The sequence below is a fragment of the Dreissena polymorpha genome, chromosome 3 (genome assembly GCF_020536995.1).
Source record: "Dreissena polymorpha isolate Duluth1 chromosome 3, UMN_Dpol_1.0, whole genome shotgun sequence".
In the NCBI taxonomy this organism is placed as follows: Eukaryota; Metazoa; Mollusca; class Bivalvia; order Myida; family Dreissenidae; genus Dreissena; species Dreissena polymorpha.
The window spans coordinates 5,239,044-5,257,991 of NC_068357.1; the positions used below are offsets into that span (position 1 = coordinate 5,239,044).

The following is an 18,948-nucleotide window of genomic DNA, read 5'->3' on the forward strand; positions in this document are numbered from 1 at the left end:
CAAAATTGAAAAAAGTTGTTTCAGATTCGCAAATTTTCGTTTTAGTTATGATATTTGTGAGGAAACAGTAATACTGAACATTTACCATGGTCTAATATAGCCATTATATGCATCTTTTGACGATTTTAAAACCTAAAAATTATAAAGCGTTGCAACGCGAAACGATTGAATAATTTGGAGAGTTCTGTTTTTGTCGTTAAATTTGGTAAAACTACGAAGATTGCTTATATAAGGTATAAAATACGTCAAAGAAGCGTACTCGGCGGAATAGCTCAGTAGGCTAAAGCGTTTTTACTTCAGGACTCTGAAAGGACTCCAGGGGTCACTGGTTCAAAACCTGGTCCGGGCAATGTTCTTTTACTTTTTTTAATTTTATTCTTGATTTTTTACTGGAGCTTTTACGATCCAATGTTTACATTTATCGATATAAAGCATTTAATGAATAAGTTAAAAAATGCCAAAATCTGTGAAAAGGCACCTTTAATGTTAAATTGCAATCGAAATAATATATAGCATTACTTAAAAACTGTATGACAATATTTTTCCTTGAATACATGTAAATATAGATTACTGACAGCGCATTTTCGGAAAATTGTGTAGTTCACAAAGACAAGCATGAATGTATTATTATTAAAACAAAGATGTATTGCAGATAAATTAATACATGTACATTATAGTTTCAAATAATCGTATCAATTAATAAATGGGTATAATAATTATGCAAATATACTCATTAAAATCAAAGGAAATACTTCAAATATGCACCTTCCTCCTAACTAGATTCCAGTTTGGGTTGCAGTTTAGTTTATATAATGCAAGTTTGTTTAATCAACGTACAGATGGTGGTCACGGCGTTCAAACTACGTTCATGGCGTGTTCTAAAGGACTCTATGAGAACTTTGGCGTTTGCATTGCGACTATAGACCTGTGCGTGTAGTATAACAAGATTTTTGGCAGAAATTCTAACTAAATCTCTGCCCATTAATGTGTGAAGACGTCATTTGATTTGTCTGTCCAAGGATGCACGTTGTGGGCAGGAAAGTCAGGATAGCGAGGCTTCCTCGTGACGTGTTCGCATTCTTCTAGCAGTGCTAGACGTTAAGAAAGCCAAGCCAAGGTCAACAAAGAAAAGCCAGTCAGGACCGTATTAAACAAAAACTACAAATAAACTATGTATAGTGGCTGAGGGTAAACCATTACTTTACATACAAATATATCGTTCTTTAATGATAAAGGAAAGACAGATTCTCTCTAGGTTGAGAAGGCCAGGTCTTGACAAAGAGGTTGCTATACTACCAATTTCGTACCGTTCAATAGGCACAATATATGGGAGGTCGGCTAAAATCTAGTCTGTCTTACTAGTATATGACACTGCTGCGACCTTGGCGTTTGCACTGCGTTGCTTCTGCGTGTATGGTGTTATCGGGGTTACGGTAACACTACGACGTTGCACGCCGTAAAAATGCTGAGCCTCGGCGTTTGCTACGAGCATGTCCAATGCAGTTGCCGCAAGTTCAGTGAATTATGGACGCCGTTTTCACGACGGCCCTAGGCATTTTTGGTGATCCTATCGAGTCAGTGGTCGCGGAAAGACCTTTGCCAGAACGAGAAACCAATGTGAAAAGGGTATAAGCAACAGCTTTGCAAAACAATGACTTCACGACGTCAAATAGTTCGCTTTTGTTCTCGTGGTTTCCCCATGTCCTCTTTAACAGCAGTTTGTTTCTGCTGTTAAACAGTTAAGACACATTTAAGAAACAATATGCTAAATGGTTCTTAGTGCAAGAATTCCGCTCTCTTTTTTAAGGAGGTCAAAGAAGCTGCCATCCTGTAAGAAGATTAACAACACACAGGTCTCATATTGCATCAGAGATATACTCTAAACCCTCGTTTGTATTTTGCCGAGATGTATTTACTGTGTACTTCATGAAGGGCACTGGCAGACCCAGGGTCGGCTCTGCTTATGACAACATTGAGGTCCGTGCACTTACCTTTATTTCACTAATGTGTAGGGTCCTAATGGTGTATATTCGATATCAAAGTGATAACAATAAACATATAAAACATAATGTACATACAAACCCGAACTAGAAATGCATACATTAATGTACTCGCTTATTTTTCACTCGTCATATAATTTTTGTTTTGGGCGGACAGGGGCATTCTTTGAAATTGTGTGTATTTGGGGGAGGGCAGGGGGCATAAGCAAACATTTGGAATTCGAATTGTTTGTGTTTTACCAAGTCTTAGGTACCAAAAGTCAGCAAAATGAGTGTTCTTTTCAGAAATCGTAGCTCTGTATAGAATTTCGTTTATTTTCGGTTTAACGATTGAACAAAGAAAATGGTCAGTATCAAACACAAAAGATATAAGAGAAACTCATAACAGACAAATTTCCTTTCTGAAATTCTCAGTCAATGCCTCCCACTGGCATAACTAGTAAAGCAGTTGCAGGGAAGGCAAAGGAAGATAACAGGAACATAAACATGAGCAAAGTAAGCTACTCAGAAATGCAAGGTGTAGCATGCAAATATTTATGAAAATAAATTATCAAAAATGTCTGACTGCTTAATGATGTTGATAAAACATTTAATTGCCAGAACTAAAAATACCATACATTTTTTAGACATTAAAAAATAAAAAAACATCCAAGCAATTTTAGTAAGTAAAGCAAATGTCGTAGATTGAATCATTGTTGTTTTAATGGCCAATTCAGGCTTTTACAAACATACAATACAGCTCAATTTTTTATATGTACATCCCAAAACAAATGAAACAAGAGATGTATTTGTCAGAAACACAATGTCCCCTAATGCGCCGCATCTTTTTTTACCTTTGACCTTGACGGATGACATTGACCTTTCACCACTCAAAATGTGCAGCTCCACGAGACATGCATGCCAAATATGAAGTTGCTGTGTTTAATATTAAAAAAGTTATGACAAAACTTAAACGAAGGTTAAAGTTTTAGGAAAGAAAAATAGAATGATATTTGACCTTGAAGGATGACCTTGACCTTTCACCACTGAAAATGTGCAGCTCCACGAGAAGTAAGTAAGAGATTGATTGGAGAAATGATTTTTTATTTTTGACCTTTGACCTTGAAGGATGACCTTGACCTTTCACCACTCAAAATGTGCAGCTCCACGAGATACACATGCATGCCAAATATGAAGTTGCTGTGTTCAATATTAAAAAAATTATGTTAAACGAAGGTTAAAGTTTTAGGAAAGAAAAATACAATGATATTTGACCTTTGACTTTGAAGGATGACCTTGACCTTGACTTTTCACCACTCAAAATGAGCAGCTCCATGAGATACACATGCATGGTAAATATCAAGTTGGTATGTTCAATATTGCAAAAGTTATCAAACTTTAACCAAGGTTAAAGTCTTGGACAGAATGACAGACAGACAGGACAAAAACAATATACCCACGATCTATCGATCCGGGGGCATAAAAACGTATATGTAAGACTTCGAAACCAAATGCTGTGACAAACCTAAGATTTTTTCATTCTGACACTATGTAAACAAATTGTCAAACACTGTGTCATGCTTATGCCTTTGCACCTGGATTTCCACCTTTCTTTGATCCTTTAGTTTTATTTTCGAATTTCTTACTACTGATTCGTTGTTCTTTCCACTTTTTCTTGTACTTGAGCTGAACAAGTTTTGCAGATTCAGGCATGTGTTTGTGTTTCTTAGCACCGTCAGTATTATTTTTGCCAGCATCGGCATCGAACTTCCTCTTTTTGGCTTTCTTTCCATTAGTGTCTGTCACAAAACTTTTCTTGTCAGTTTGTTGACCACTTGTTTCACTCCTGGCAGTTTCTTGTGGCTGTTTTAGCTTAGGCTTTAATAGGTGTGATGGGTCACCTGATTGCTGCTGCTGCTTCTTCCGTCTGCTATCTTGAATCACCTGTCTGTATATGTAAATAGCGAGAAATTGTCAATCAATATGGTAGGTTTGTTCATAAAGGCATAATATACAATATTATCTAGAGTATCCTATTACCTAACTAATACGTACATTAGGCATTATACAAGGCTAACAAAATGTTTTGGTTAATAATAAAGAATCAATACTTATTACGTGTAGAAACTGTTTTCCACACTGATAATATGAATACCACAAGGTACAAGTTATATAAACGTTTGTTTAAACCTTGGAAATATAAAACAAAAAGCATGAAGTGTAATATTTGGGTCAGCTGTTATAGTGAATTGCTCACATATTTCACATGTAAAACCAAGACTCACTTCTTATGCCTCTGTTTCTGCTGGTCATATTTGGTCATCGTAGAAATCTGAGGTCTCCTGATAGCTCCCTTGGACAGAACCTTTCTGTCGCGCCTGAAAACAAAACAATACAAACTTATTGGTACAAACAAACTAGCCTTGTTGTCTTAGTTTTCATTTTAGTTTTACATATGCGGGATACTTGGAAGATTGTATTTGTTTCCTAGGAAGAAGCATCACTTCATGGTCCAGGACAAAGTTCAATCGACTGCTCTGGTTAGCTGTGCACAAGCTCACATTTCAGTCATTGCAAGAAAGCCACCATAATCATTGCTTTCTTTTAAGAAGAATGCAAAGATTTTGACCGAGAAATCCACATCTTTTCATGATTTTAGTTGGTTCTAAGGACTGAAAATTCAACATTGTACCTTAACTGAAAGAGTGCCATAATGACAGTTCTAAGGATAAAGTCTTTTAAAACAAGGCACATTTTTGTAAGAACTTAGGATGATAGTTTATTAATTTTACGTGATCAAGTACCTGTTAGGCTGGTTAATTTTTAGCATGTAATCTGGTACAGGGCAGCCCGCCGTCCTCATAACATTGGCTATACTGAAACAATCACCAACAACAAATAAACAATAATCAGCAGTGAATAATTAATCTAATTTACATGCACATTTACAGGAGCTTTCCATTAGTACCTTTAACATTGTTATTCATGCATCTTGATTTCCCAATAATCTATACTTTTGAAGGAAAATTAGAAATTTATAAGCCACAGAATTCCCAGCTATTTGTCTTACAGAAATTTCATGCATGTACAGTTTTAGTGATTCAAATCATACCAGATTTTGGCTTCAAAAAAACATTTTTAAAGCAAAAACAACAGTGTTGGTTTTGTAATAACAAAAAAAATATTTTAGTTCAGAAAGTGAAAAATTGTAAGGCTGCACATTTTAAAGATTGTAGAGGTCTAAATGTTCATGTAAGAATGGAGAAAAAACATGTTTAAAATGGAAAAAAATCTACATTATGGATGTGTTTAAGATGATGCCATGGTGCAAGCATTCAACAAGATTTCTGTTTGCTCTTACAAACCTCCTCAGGTAGATGGCATCATCCTCTGTGAAGAATGTGATGGCCTTGCCTGTCCTACCAGCTCTGCCCGTGCGACCTGAACAATGGAATGTTTGACATTCAACTATGTTTTTTTTTCCGTAAATACTTTTTTTAGCACTTTTTAAAACAACTTTGATTCCAATTATACTAACAAATTTGTAAAACCTCAAACTATTATTAATTGTTTGCAAATATATTAATGACGAAAGAAACCCTACTAGCTTAGCTAATGTTCCAATCCTATGAACTCAAGATTTGTTTTACCTATCTTTTAAACAAGGTCTGCAATATATATGTTCAAACCAACTCTGCTAAACGCTTTGATGAAAAGTTTCAAATGATAACCTCAAACACTGGTAATAGATTCGGAAAAGGAAGAATACCAATTTCTCATACTACCTATTCTATGAATGTAGCTAATGGCGCTGTTCGGGAAATCATAGTTTATGACAAGGTTAACTCCCTTGAAATCGATACCACGACCCATCAACTCTGTACAGATCAATATCCAGATCTTTCCCGAGCGGAAACATTTGATGACGTTGTCCCTCTGAAACATCAGTGGTTCACATACTAGTATATTAAGTGATTTCATGGCACCAACAAATTCATTTGCTGGAAAAATGAGGTAAGAATAAACAATATAAGTCTAATAAATAAAATGTTGTTAATCTTAATGATGTATTAATTATCTTCCTTACACATGATGATACAAAAAGCATTTACATAGATTTTAAATAAGCCTAAAAAAATTCAATCTTATAAAATCTGATCAAGTTTCATCACCACCGAAACAAACATGTTTTTTAAAGTTTTTTTTCTACTATTTGACCTGGTGACCTTGTTTTTTAGCGTATGTGATCCAGATTTATACTTGATCTAGATATTGTCAATAAAAACATTTCCACCATATTGCATAAAGATTGAGTAAACAATATGGCCTCTGGAGTGGTAACAAGGTTTTGACGTGGTGACCTAGTTTTTGGATGCATGTGACCCAGATTTAAAATAGGTCTAGATTTAGTCAAGATAAACATTCTGATTAAGTTTCAATAAGATCGAGTAAGAAATGTGGCCTCTAGAGAAGCTACAAGATTTTTTCTAAGATTCTATCAGATGACCTAGTTTTTTAGGGCACCCAGATTTAAAACAGCCTAGAATACTGTCTTGAAAACCATTCTGAGCACATTTCCTGAAGATTGGATGAAAAATGAGACCATTGCAGTGGTAACTAGCTTAAAGCTGAATGTGCACACTGCAAAATGATCAATGCAGGGCATAGGGTGATCAAAATGGCTGACTCTGAGCACTGCATGCTCAGGTGAGCTAATAAAAACTAGTATATATGCTTATCTAAAACAAAATGCCATTTGTCATAAAATTCCCCATCTGTAGAGCCCTGTTGGTTTCCCCCAGAGGTGAAGAGGTGAAAACCCCCCAACTGAAAAGCGATAGTGTCACTACCCGTAAGCCTTACACTTGTGACACAATTAAACTTAAATAAGAGCTGCTTATCAAATAGTCTATAACACATGCATCCTGGGCCCTGATACCTGCACTGTCCTACAGTGCTGTCACTGTAAAAAAAATATTGACTTTTACCACTATTTTGGTCATTATATAAAAACTGTTGCAAGTTTGAAAAATAAGGACCATTTATAGCCAGTTTAAAGTAACTATAACGCTCAAAATCAACGAAAATTTCGTTAAGTATTTCGTAAAATAAAGTTAACACCTTAACAATCAGTGTTCCTTATAGCAATAGCCAAAATTTCAACGCTAGATGTGGTATGATTACTTAGATTTTTGTAGATACAAAATGCTCGTTTTTATTTATTTGTGGCCACAATTAATTCCAGGTGTGTAGAAATACCGAAATCCCCGTAATTACCGAAATCCCCCGAAATCCCCAAAATATTTATTATTTATCAAAATGCTGCGGATATTGAGATCGAATATTGCAAAATACAATCTATTCACTGATGAAAATTTTTTTTATCCATGTTTGGTGGTGAAAAACTAAAATATATACATAATTATTGGGATTCCGAATATGAATCCATAGTGCATGTTTTCACAAGCACGATCAGGTTCAGAAATCCCCGCTGTAAAGCTCTTCAAGTGTCAACAAATCATCTGGGTGGCTTTTTGATATTAGAAAGAAGAGGTACAGACAGAAACTTAACAACAATATTTACAGCGGGAATTTCTGTACCTGATCGTGCTTGTGAAAACATGCACTATGGATTCCTACTCGGAATCCCAATAATTATGTATATATTTTAGTTTTTCACTACCAAACATGGATACAAACAATTTTTCATCAGTGAATAGATTGTATTTTGCAATATTCTATCTTAATATCCGCAGTATTTTGATAAATAATAAATATTATTGGGGATTTCGGGGGATACGGGGATTTCGGTATTTCTACACACCCGGAATTAATTGTGGCCACAAATAAATAAATACGAGCATTTTGTATCTACAAAAATCTAAGTAATCATACCACATCTAGCGCTGAAATTTTGGCTATTGCTATAAGGAACACTGGTTGATAAGGTGTTAACTTTATTTTACGAAATACTTAACGAAATTTTCGTTGATTTTGAGCATTATAGTGACTTTAACCTTCACAGCATAAAAACATGATGGATACTTTTATAACAATTGAAGCCACACTTGTGAACTTAAGTTTTAAAATATTGCATCAAACACGTGACATGAAGTTTTCTAAATAAATTATATTTATTGTAACACACCTGTTGCCACCAACTTTTTCCAATTCAAGTATTTTTAACACCTGCTTTAAAAAAAATGTGCCTCATTTGGTGACCATATAGATAGGTAGGGAGAGTCCTGGTACCTGTGTCTGTGTGCGGTCGGCATGGATGACATCTACGTTCATCCCGTCATATATCAGCTCATGGAACAGCTCCTTGGCGCGCTCCTTGGACTGTACAAACACCAACACAGGAGGCTGGATACCCTGCGGTAGGTACACAACAATTGTCTGTATATAATTGTTTATCAGCCAATTAAATATAAGCAGGAGTTTTGGTGCAAAGTAATTCAACCATGAGGGTGTAAGTACACCTGGCTTAACCCTTTCCAAGTCAGAGGCAACGTGAAAATTGCTTTGTGCAAAACAGCATAAACAGAGTAACTCGCAGGCTGTTCAGGTTTTATGCTGTTTGCTGCTCAACAGTATCTAAGGGTTGGAAATAAAGCCTTTAAATCTCGAATTTAGAAAGAAAGGTGTTTAATTAAATTTAACTTTGTGGGGGACTACAAATGCGTCAAAATACGTATCTAAGTGGTAAAGGGTGACTACCCAGGCATCATTGCAAGAGCTGTCCAAAGACTTTGTACACATCGATTATTCAATTTTTATAGTAACATGAACATATTCTGTCAGTTACGTCTTACAATGACTACAAAGACACATTTGAAGTTGAATATCCAAAGTATTTATGTAGAATTTGTAAACTAAAACTTGAATATGTATAAATAAAAACAAGAAATGTGACCGCACATAGTGAAAAGTTTTTTAATTTAATAATAAATTTGAATTTTAATAACCTCCAAGTCAAGTCTGCAGCTAGTTTCACACAACATAACATTACATTTTTAAAATCAATGACCTTAACGGGCTTCAGATCCAATCCCACCCTTGGTATGTAAGATACATAACAATGCAATAACATCACAATACCTGCATCCAAACCAAAGTTATAGAGCACAAACTCTTGTCTAGTTTAGCAACAGAAACCTCAAACCCAATGGCCCAACATGCAATCCCTCGCTGGATCATTGATCCCAATGGCCCAACATGCAATCCCTCGCTGGATCATGCTGTGAGCTACCTACACATTTTTTGCATAATATCTCCATCCTACCATAATTTATTGAGCACCAACTTTAAATAAAGGCCATGCTCTGTGAAAAGGGGGTTTATGTGCATACAGTGTCGTCCCAGATTAACCTGTGCAGTCCGCACAGGCCAATCAGGGACGACACTTTCCGCCTTAACTCGTTTTTTGCTAAGAAAGGTCTTTCTGTGAACGCAAATTTTTTATAAATGTAGAAAGTGTCATCCCTGAATAGCCTGTGCAGATTGCATACTCCTAAACTCATGAGTGAAGTTTCAAATAAATAATTCACTGAACTTGCGGCAACTGAGTTGGACATGCTGTAGTTGAAACAGTAACTTGGACATGCTGCATATTTTACTTACCCGTGAATCATGCCAAGATTTGGATACCAGGACTTCAGTATTAAGTAATTAACATGATTTGGATTATTGTGCAATCCCCAGATAGGTCTCCATGCCAGTTTGCTATATTGAAAGTTGCATCAAGATTGATCAATGCAAACTAAATTGATTGACAAGAAATCACGTTTGACATTGCAAGCCTGCAATACATAAATCTGATAACCAGGATTTTTAACTTTGATAGACCTGGTAAAAAAGTATTTGAGTAAAGTTAACTGCCATAGGAAACTTGGGAGAATTTGAATGAGTGCTGATCTTCTGTAAACCATTCAAAGGTGCAAGACTATAACTGTGACTTATGCATTTGATTATCATTAAAAACTATATGATTTTATAAAAAAGTAAGCTTCGCTAGATTTATTAATGAACATGTGTGTCACTGTTTCATTACTTAACGTGCATCTAAGTCTCATAAGGGCATTCTGAGTGAACTTCTTTTATGCATTTTACTTTGAGCTAGTATCGAGGCTACCTGGCTTAATACATGTGTGTAAAGTATTTTCTAGATTACCCTGTGCAGTCTGCCTAGACTGGATTTTCTTTAAGAAGAAACTTCCTTTGAACAAATAATTCCACAAAAGCAGACGGAGCCGTCCTTGATAAGTCAGTGTGGAGAGCTAATGCTTATCTGGGACAATAATTTATGCCCCAATGTTCACAGAGCTTTGATTGTGTCATTTCGATTGTTACATTCCATGTTCCCCACAGACATGCCAGCACTCCCGTCATCATGGGTACCACATCCCAAGTTCCCCCACAGACATGCCAGCACTCCCTGTGATCATGGGTACCTGTCTGATGATGTTCCGGAGAGCAATCATCTTGCCGGTCTCAGCGCCACAGAAAAGCAGTGACTGCTCAATGGTCTTCGTAGCAGCATTCCTGAAAACAAAAATGTTGTATGCAAGTTTGAATTTTAAACAACTTGAAAAATATTATATATTCATCATTTTAATATGTTTTAAGCAATCAAACCCCTTTTATTGGTTCAATAACACAATTTTAACAACACATATTGTTGAATGGTCCATTCAGTTCAGCTTGGGACTTCAGCTGAGGATATAAATTCTGCTGGAAACTGTTTTAGGTCAGCTGGGAACTTTTAGTTCAGCTTGGGACTTTTGTTCAGCTGGGGACTTTATTTTCAGCTGGGTTTAGTTCAGATGAGGACATTAAGATCATTTGAGGACCTTTAGATCATTTGAGGATCTTAAGTTCATTTGAGGACCTTTAAATCAGTTGAGGACCTTTAGTTCATTTGAGGACCTTTATATCATTTGAGGACCTTTATATCATTTGAGGACCTTTAGATCATTGAGGACCTTTGATCATTTCAGGACCTTTAGATTAGTTGAGGACCTTAAGCTCATTTGAGGACCTATAGATCATTTGAGGACCTTTAGATCATTTGAGGACCTTAAGATCATTGAGGACCTTTAGTTCATTTGAGGACCTTTAGATCAGTTGAGGACCTTTAGATCAGTTGAGGACCTATAGATCATTGAGGACCTTTAGATCAATTGAGGACCTTTAGATCAGTTGAGGACCTTTAGATCATTTGAGGATCTTTATATCATTTGAGGACCTTTAGATCAGTTGAGGACCTTTATATCATTTGAGGACCTTTAGATCAGTTGAGGACCTTTATATCATTTGAGGACCTTTAGATCATTGAGGACCTTTATATCATTTGAGGACCTTTAGATCATTGAGGACCTATAGATCATTGAGGACCTTTAGATCATTGAGGACCTTTAGATCATTGAGGACCTTTAGATCAATTGAGGACCTTTAGATCAGTTGAGGACCTTTAGATCATTTGAGGATCTTAAGTTCAGTGGGGAGTACAGTTCAGCTGAGGATGTTTAGTTCTCCTCAACTTCAAAATTCACTGATTGAGAATAAGAAGCAAATATCATTATAAAACAGTTAACTTTGACATGTGCAGGTATAGTTATTTCATGGTCTAAACTGTGGACCAAGGAGGAGATAACTTTTGAACAGTTAACCTGAGGCTGCAGGCTTTACATTTCATTATGCATGTTTGACAAGTTTGCTCTATGTTGCACTTTTAAGAACTGTGCTTGTAAAGATAAATTAAGTAATACAGCTGATAACTGACCATGCTCACTGAACAGTGAGAAACAAAGCCATGTGCACTGAACAGTGAGAAACAAAGCCAATAAATTTAGATTACATTTTTATAAATTTACAGACACTACATCCCACTGTGCATTGTCTATAAAACAGAGCTAACTCTACCATAAGCTAAATAAACCAATGAAGGAAAATTTTATATTTCCATATTTGGCTAAAAAAAAAAATGTTTGGTTACATGATATGAATAATAACATCCTAAGAAATGAGGAGAATTTTGATATTGCACAGAAAGCTTGGCTAAAGTAAATTCTTCACCAAGGGGAGTGCTGGTAAAGAACAAAGTAACTTATAATGTTTCAGACACTCACTTGGCCCCCACATACACCTGGACCACGTTATCGAGGTTCAGTTTACACCACTCCTCCACGTCGTAGGCAAATGTGGCGCTAAACATGGCACGACGTAAACCACTCCCATCACAGGACTTGTATATCAATGCCAGCTGAACAGCAAGAAAGATCATGATAATCATGTTGTTATAAATTGTGACAAGAGCACCACATAACGGATGCCATGCTCGGCTACGGGTGCAATTTTGAATAAATGAAAGCTTGTCAGTTTTTTTTGTTTTTTTTAGAGGTCACAGTGACCTTGACCTTTGACCTAGTGACCCCAAAATGGGTGTGGCATGTAGAACTCATCAAGGTGCATCTTCATATGAAGTTTTTAAGTTGTAGGTGGAAGCACTTTGATTTTAGAGCCAATGTAAAGGTTTTAGCACGACGCAGACGGCGAGCTGGCTATGACAATACCTTGGGTTTTCACCCAAAACGCCGAGCTAAAAATAGGGCTTCATGGATGTGGGTAATGTGTTGTCCCAGATCAGGGACAACACTTTCAGCCTAGACTGGATTAACATCTAGAGGTAAATCCATTCAACACAAAATTTCATAAAGCATAAAGTGCTGTCTCTGATTAGCCAATGCATACTGCGTAGGCTAGTAGAGACAATGCATACTGTGCAGGTTAGTCGAGACAATGCATACTGCGTAGGCTAGTCGAGACAATGCATACTGCGTAGGCTAGTCAAGACAATGCATACTGCGTAGGCTAGTCGAGACAATGCATACTGCGTAGGCTAGACAAGACAATGCATACTGCGTAGGCTAGTCAAGACAATGCATACTGCGTAGGCTAGTCAAGACAATGCATACTGCGTAGGCTAGTCAAGACAATGCATACTGCGCAGGCTAGTCAAGACAATGCATACTGTGCAGGCTAGTCAAGACAATGCATACTGCGTAGGCTAGACAAGACAATGCATACTGCGTAGGCTAGTCAAGACAATGCATACTGCGCAGGCTAGTCAAGACAATGCATACTGCGTAGGCTAGTCAAGACAATGCATACTGCGTAGGCTAGTCAAGACAATGCATACTGCGTAGGCTAGTCGAGACAATGCATACTGTGCAGGTTAGTCAAGACAATGCATACTGCGCAGGCTAGTCAAGACAATGCATACTGCGCAGGCTAGTCAAGACAACCACCAAATAAGTTATATTTTCCAAGAGTGGGGCTCAATTTTAATTTGAATTGAAATCTGGTAAACATTGTTTACATACAAAAGTCTATTTGATAGTTTCATTAAATTAATAAAGGAAATGTTTTGCCTCATGAATTAATACATGCATTAAATGCATCCACAACAATCATGATCAGCAAATCAAGTTAATTTTTTTGTTGTATTTTACAGCTTATAAAGAAATGTTGACAATCGTGATCAGATTTGAGAAGATGCAATGACAAGGCACATACAAACACAAAGTGCACACCCCCAGTTATAATGGTCATTGCCATTGTACCTGATCCCTGAAGCCTGTCTTGCCCTCCTCAAACAGCTTGTCAGACTCATCAACCACAAACCACTCCACACTGAAACACACGATACTAGTATGTCATATATGAGTCGCGTTCTGAGAAAACTGGGCATAATGCATGTGCGTAAAGTGTCGTCCCAGATTAGCCTGTGCAGTCAGAACAGGCTTATCAGAGACGACACTTTTCGCTTTTATGATATTTTTCGTTTAAATGAAGTCTCTTCTTAGCAAAAATCCAATTTAGGTGTAATGTCGTCCATGATTAGCCTGTGTGGACTGCACAGGCTAATCTGGGACGACACTTTACGCACATGCATTATGCCCAGTTTTCTCAGAACACAACTCATATTATTAAAATTGGGAAAAGCTGACTTTTGACTGACATAACTTATTAATACATCATAATGACGTCATGATAACATGCTAATATTCACGAAGTTGGCCTTTGGCATTCATGAATAAACTTGGCATAATTTGACAGACAGATCATACCCCACTGAAATGCAGAAAAATACTATTTAGTTCTTATAATTACAACATAATGTGTTTTGATAGCTGCAAAAATGTGCAATAAGAACATAAAAACAGTAAATGGGATGAAGCAATAATAAAGATTTAAAACTTTGCATAAATGTATGACAATTTAAATCTCAGAAGTAAAACACAGTTCAATTCAAAGCAATTAGTTTTCATGCCAAACATGCATGTACATATGAAAATTTGATATGAGAAATATAAAACAAAATTATTTAGTCTGGCGTAACTTCACAATTTTAAGGGGCATTAAAATTGCCTTGCAAATTGTTGAGAGTTGTTTCCTTATTGTTGATTGAAAGAATACTTAGGTGATAAAAAGTTCAAATTAAGCACAATTTTATAATGGAACCGTTCAAAAACAGAAGAGCTCTGACCCTGTATGATTTTGATACTAACATGATTTGACAAATATTTGTGGGATTAAAATGATAATCTTATTTAACCGGTGCTATGCTGTGTTGAGAATTGGGCATTTTTGTTGTTGTTTAATATGAAGTTTTAGAACAATGCTTTTTGAAAGATCAATGCGTGGCATAATGGATTTTTTTTTCAGAAATGCTGTCCCAATGCTATACCTGCGTAGGGAAATAACTGCCTCCGTCTGTTTCAGCAGATATATGAGTCGGTTAGGAGTGGACACCATGATGTCTGCAAAACAGAACAAACCTGGTCCATGTTTTGTACCAAAGGAAAGTTCATATCATTTAACTTTAAGTTATTGACATGAAACATATCTTTATCATAAAATTATAATTAAGGTGGCCATTCAATATGATCTTACAGTCAGTGGTAGAAAGGCATATTGACTATTGGCCTCTAAGTTTTTCCGCCATCAATCATAGCATGTCATGTTCTATGGTTCTCTAATAAAACATTGTGTTATGATAAGACTTCTACATATACTTTTGTACTACAGTAAAACACATATAACATAGTCAGAGTTGTTGTCAAATAACCCGCATACAGAAGTTAAGATGTGTAGAAATAAAATTATGAGTGCAAACAACCATCTATACTACTGACTGTGGGTTATTTAACAACAAACTACTGGTATGAAACGTAATTTATTCCACTTTTACAGCGAATTCGGTTGATTAAAGCCCCGTTTATTAAATTTCAGCTAGAAACCACGGCACGAATTGACGTCATTTTTTCGACAAAATGACCGCATAAATCCAGCAAAATTACCCAGTTAAACTCATTTTGTTTAAATAAAAAGGTTTACTGAATAAAAAGTGGGATAAATAGAATAATAGATAAGTGTTGATTATAGATCCGGTTTATCATGCTCGGCACGAAAATGAAAAAGCAATCGCCAAGGCTCATGCTTTTTGTTTTTTAAGCCTCGCATGATAAACCTGACCTACAATCAACACTGACCTATTATTCTCTATATATCATTTGATTTAACACATGCTTATTTTTCTTCATGTTTAATACAAAAATCTTTTGCATGAGAACTTTATCACTTTCAACTCCACCCATGTTCAGCACCATACATTCAACCACCATGTATAAATGATATCATTTTAACAAAAACACTAGGACCCCCCCTCTCCACCCCCCCACACACACTCAAAATTCTTACCGATTTTCTTTGTAGCTTTCTGAACTTTCTGCAAATCTTTGCCAATCTTGTCAATGTAGAGTATACGGAACCCAATGCCTTCCGAGAGACGCTGACACTCTCTGTATGTCTGCAATTGTGCAAAGAATATATGTTAAATTAAGCGATGTTAAATTAATAAAGGACAATGGTTTAACTGTTGCTAAAAATATAAAAATAAACTAAGTAAAGCATACTCACTTTCGCAAACAGGAGTAAATAAGAAACTACCTGCACTTGTAATGCAATAACAAGCTATTCATAATAAATTGTTTCTATACAAATTAAATTTATATAAAACAAATTGAAGTTTTATTACTTGAATTAGAATCAAATCAAGCCATTGCTAAATTGTTGCAGCTGAAACAAAAACTTACAGCTGAAAACTGACCAATCCCAAACTTGAATCAAAGTTGGGCGGGGAAGGGGGAGTGGAGAGTTGGTATAGAAATAACTTCACAACTTACAAGTTATGTAGCCATGACCAGAATCAACCACCATTTCTTTAAACTAAAACTATTGTCATTAGTGGGACACTTATTTTCGAGGATTTCATGGCTTGAAAGATCAATGAATTTGAGTGTCCAAAGGCAGCCAAATTTGCATCATCAATTTAAGTTTTATTGGGTGTATTCCAATACAAACACAATATAACTGAAGTGTTTATAGCAATAAAATGAAATATTGAGTCAGTTTAGGACAATAGGGCCTGAAAGGCCCAAAGATGCTCACCTGAGATTCAAAGAAACTGATCTGTTCTGTGCAGCCCAAGATGTCATTATGTTCTAACCAACTTTCATGACTAGTGAACACCCTGGCAGCCACGTTTTTCAACAGACCAGAACCATTTTCATACACATCCAAGATATCATTAAAAAAAATATTCTGACAAAGTTTCATGAAGATTCTTGAAGCCATATAAGGACAAATGCCCCGCCCCCTGGTGGCCATGTTTTTCAAGCAACTGGAACCATTTTCTAACTTGTCAGAGATATCATTACGAAAAAATTTCTGAAAAAGTTTCAGAATGATCGGACAATAAATGTGGCTTCTAGAGTGTTAACAAGGTTTTACTATAGCCATATAAGGTAAAATGCCACGACCCCTTGGCGGCCATGTTTTTCCACCAACCGGAACCATTTTTTAACTAATCCAAGATATAATTGGGATAAATTGTCCGGCCAAGTTTCATGATGATCGAACAATAAATGTGGCCTCTAGAGTGTTAATAAGGTTTAACTAAAGAAATATATATCCATATTGGGAAAAATGCCCAGCCCCCTGGTGGCCATCTTTTTAAAGCAACCGAAACCATTTTCGAACTTATCCAAGATATCATTGGGACAAATCTTCTGACCAAGTTTCATAAAGATTGGACAATAAATGTGGCCTCTAGAGTGTTAATAAGGTTTTACTATAGCCATATAAGGAAAAATGCCCCGCCCAATGGCGGCCATGTTTTTCAACCAACCGGCATCATTTTTGAACTCGTCCCAAGATATTATTGGGATGAATCTTCTGACCAAGTTTCATGAAGATCTGACAATAAATGTGGCCTCTAGAGTGTCCACAAGATTTTACTATAGCCATATAAGGTAAAATGTCCAGCCCCTTGGCAGCCATGTTTTTCAAGCAAACATAACCATTTTCAAACTCAACCAAGATACCTATTCAGACAAATCTTCTGACCAAATTTCATGAAGATCAGAAAATAAATGTGGCCTCTAGAGTGCTAACAAGGTTTTACTAGAGCCATATTAGGAAAAAGTTCCTGCCCCTTGGCGGCCATGTTTTTCAACCAACCTGCATCATTTTTTAACTCGTCCAAAATATTATTGGGATGAATCTTCTGACCAAGTTTCATGAAGATTGGAAATAAATGTGGCCTCTAGAGTGTTAACAAGATTTTACTATAGCCATATAATGAACAAGAGCTGTCAGAGGACAGCGCGCTCCACTATTCGAGTGCTTGACAGTATAACGTAAGCCATCATGGAGAGGGGGGGGGGGGGGATAATGTGGGTGTGTGGTCATTTAATAGATGATCTTTCACAAATAAGGAAAAAACTATTTTTATTTTTTTTTATGGGGGGGGGGGGGGAGATTCTGGGGTGGGGCATGGGGGATGGTTTGGGTGGAATGCATTGTGGTATGTCAGGTAAGTGTTGCTTTGTCAAAGTATGAATCAAATGTGATCATAAATAAGTTATGGCAATTTTAGCAAAATGTTCAATTATCTAAGTATAAAAGGGGCCATAATTCTGTCAAAATGCTTGATACAGTTGTCTGCTCTTGTTTATAGATTGGGATCATGTTGGTAAAGAAGTATGCAAAATATGAAAGCAATATGTCAAAGGATATAGAAAATATTTGAGGTGGTACACAAACTTTAACATAGATTTATCAATAATATGCATATTTTAAGTATAAAAGGGGCCATAATTCTGTCAAAATGCTTGATACAGTTGTCTGCTCTTGTTTATAGATTGGGGTAATGTTGGTAAAGAAGTATGCAAAATACAAAAGCCATATGTCAAAGGACATATTTGGGGTAGTACGCACACTTTAACATTTGCACACTAACGCTAACGGGAACGCCGACGCCAGGAAGAGTAGGATAGCTCCTCTATATGTATTTCATATATAATAGTCGAGCTTAAAATGCCCCGCCCCTTGGCAGCCATGTTTTTCAGGTAAGCGTAACCATTTTCGAACTCAACCAAGATATCATTGAGACCAATCTTCTGACAAAATTTCATGAAGATTGGACAATATATGTGGCATCTAGAGTGTAAACAAGGTTTTACAATAGCCATATAAGGAAAAATGCCCCCCTCCCCCCCTGGCGGCCATGTTTTTCAACCGACTGGCATCATTTTTTGAACTTGTCCAAGATATTATTGGGATGAATCTTCTGACCAAGTTTCATGAAGATTGGACAATAAATGTGGCCTCTAGAGTGTTAACAAGGCAAGTGTTGACGCGGCACAATGCACAAGGGACAAAAGGCGATCACATAAGCTCACCAACATGCACCTGTTTTGCAAGTTCTCGAGTAGGAGAGAGCACAAGAGCTCGAATGCAGTCATTTCTGGGTTCCTTCAGATGGTGCAGTATGGGTAACAGGAAGGCTGCTGTCTTGCCGGACCCTGTAGGAGCACATGCCATGATTTCCCGCCTCTGAAAG

At 36.6% G+C, this 18,948-nt stretch overlaps 1 protein-coding gene across 1 annotated transcript in view; it reads right to left on the bottom strand.

Moving 5' to 3' along the window:
• Positions 1 to 2,295: 2,295 nt before the first annotated feature.
• Positions 2,296 to 18,948, bottom strand: part of LOC127873100 (probable ATP-dependent RNA helicase DDX52) — a 32,625-nt gene continuing 15,972 nt past the window's right edge. The window contains exons 5-16 of the mRNA XM_052416712.1: positions 18,798 to 18,941; positions 15,744 to 15,852; positions 14,731 to 14,803; positions 13,604 to 13,673; positions 12,110 to 12,243; positions 10,433 to 10,523; positions 8,232 to 8,354; positions 5,765 to 5,915; positions 5,345 to 5,420; positions 4,784 to 4,855; positions 4,265 to 4,357; positions 2,296 to 3,927 (exon numbers count right to left, since the gene is read on the bottom strand). Of these exons, the coding sequence (XP_052272672.1) occupies positions 3,561 to 3,927; positions 4,265 to 4,357; positions 4,784 to 4,855; positions 5,345 to 5,420; positions 5,765 to 5,915; positions 8,232 to 8,354; positions 10,433 to 10,523; positions 12,110 to 12,243; positions 13,604 to 13,673; positions 14,731 to 14,803; positions 15,744 to 15,852; positions 18,798 to 18,941 (1,503 nt within the window). The 3' untranslated portion in view covers positions 2,296 to 3,560. The remainder of the gene's footprint in view (positions 3,928 to 4,264; positions 4,358 to 4,783; positions 4,856 to 5,344; positions 5,421 to 5,764; positions 5,916 to 8,231; positions 8,355 to 10,432; positions 10,524 to 12,109; positions 12,244 to 13,603; positions 13,674 to 14,730; positions 14,804 to 15,743; positions 15,853 to 18,797; positions 18,942 to 18,948) is intronic.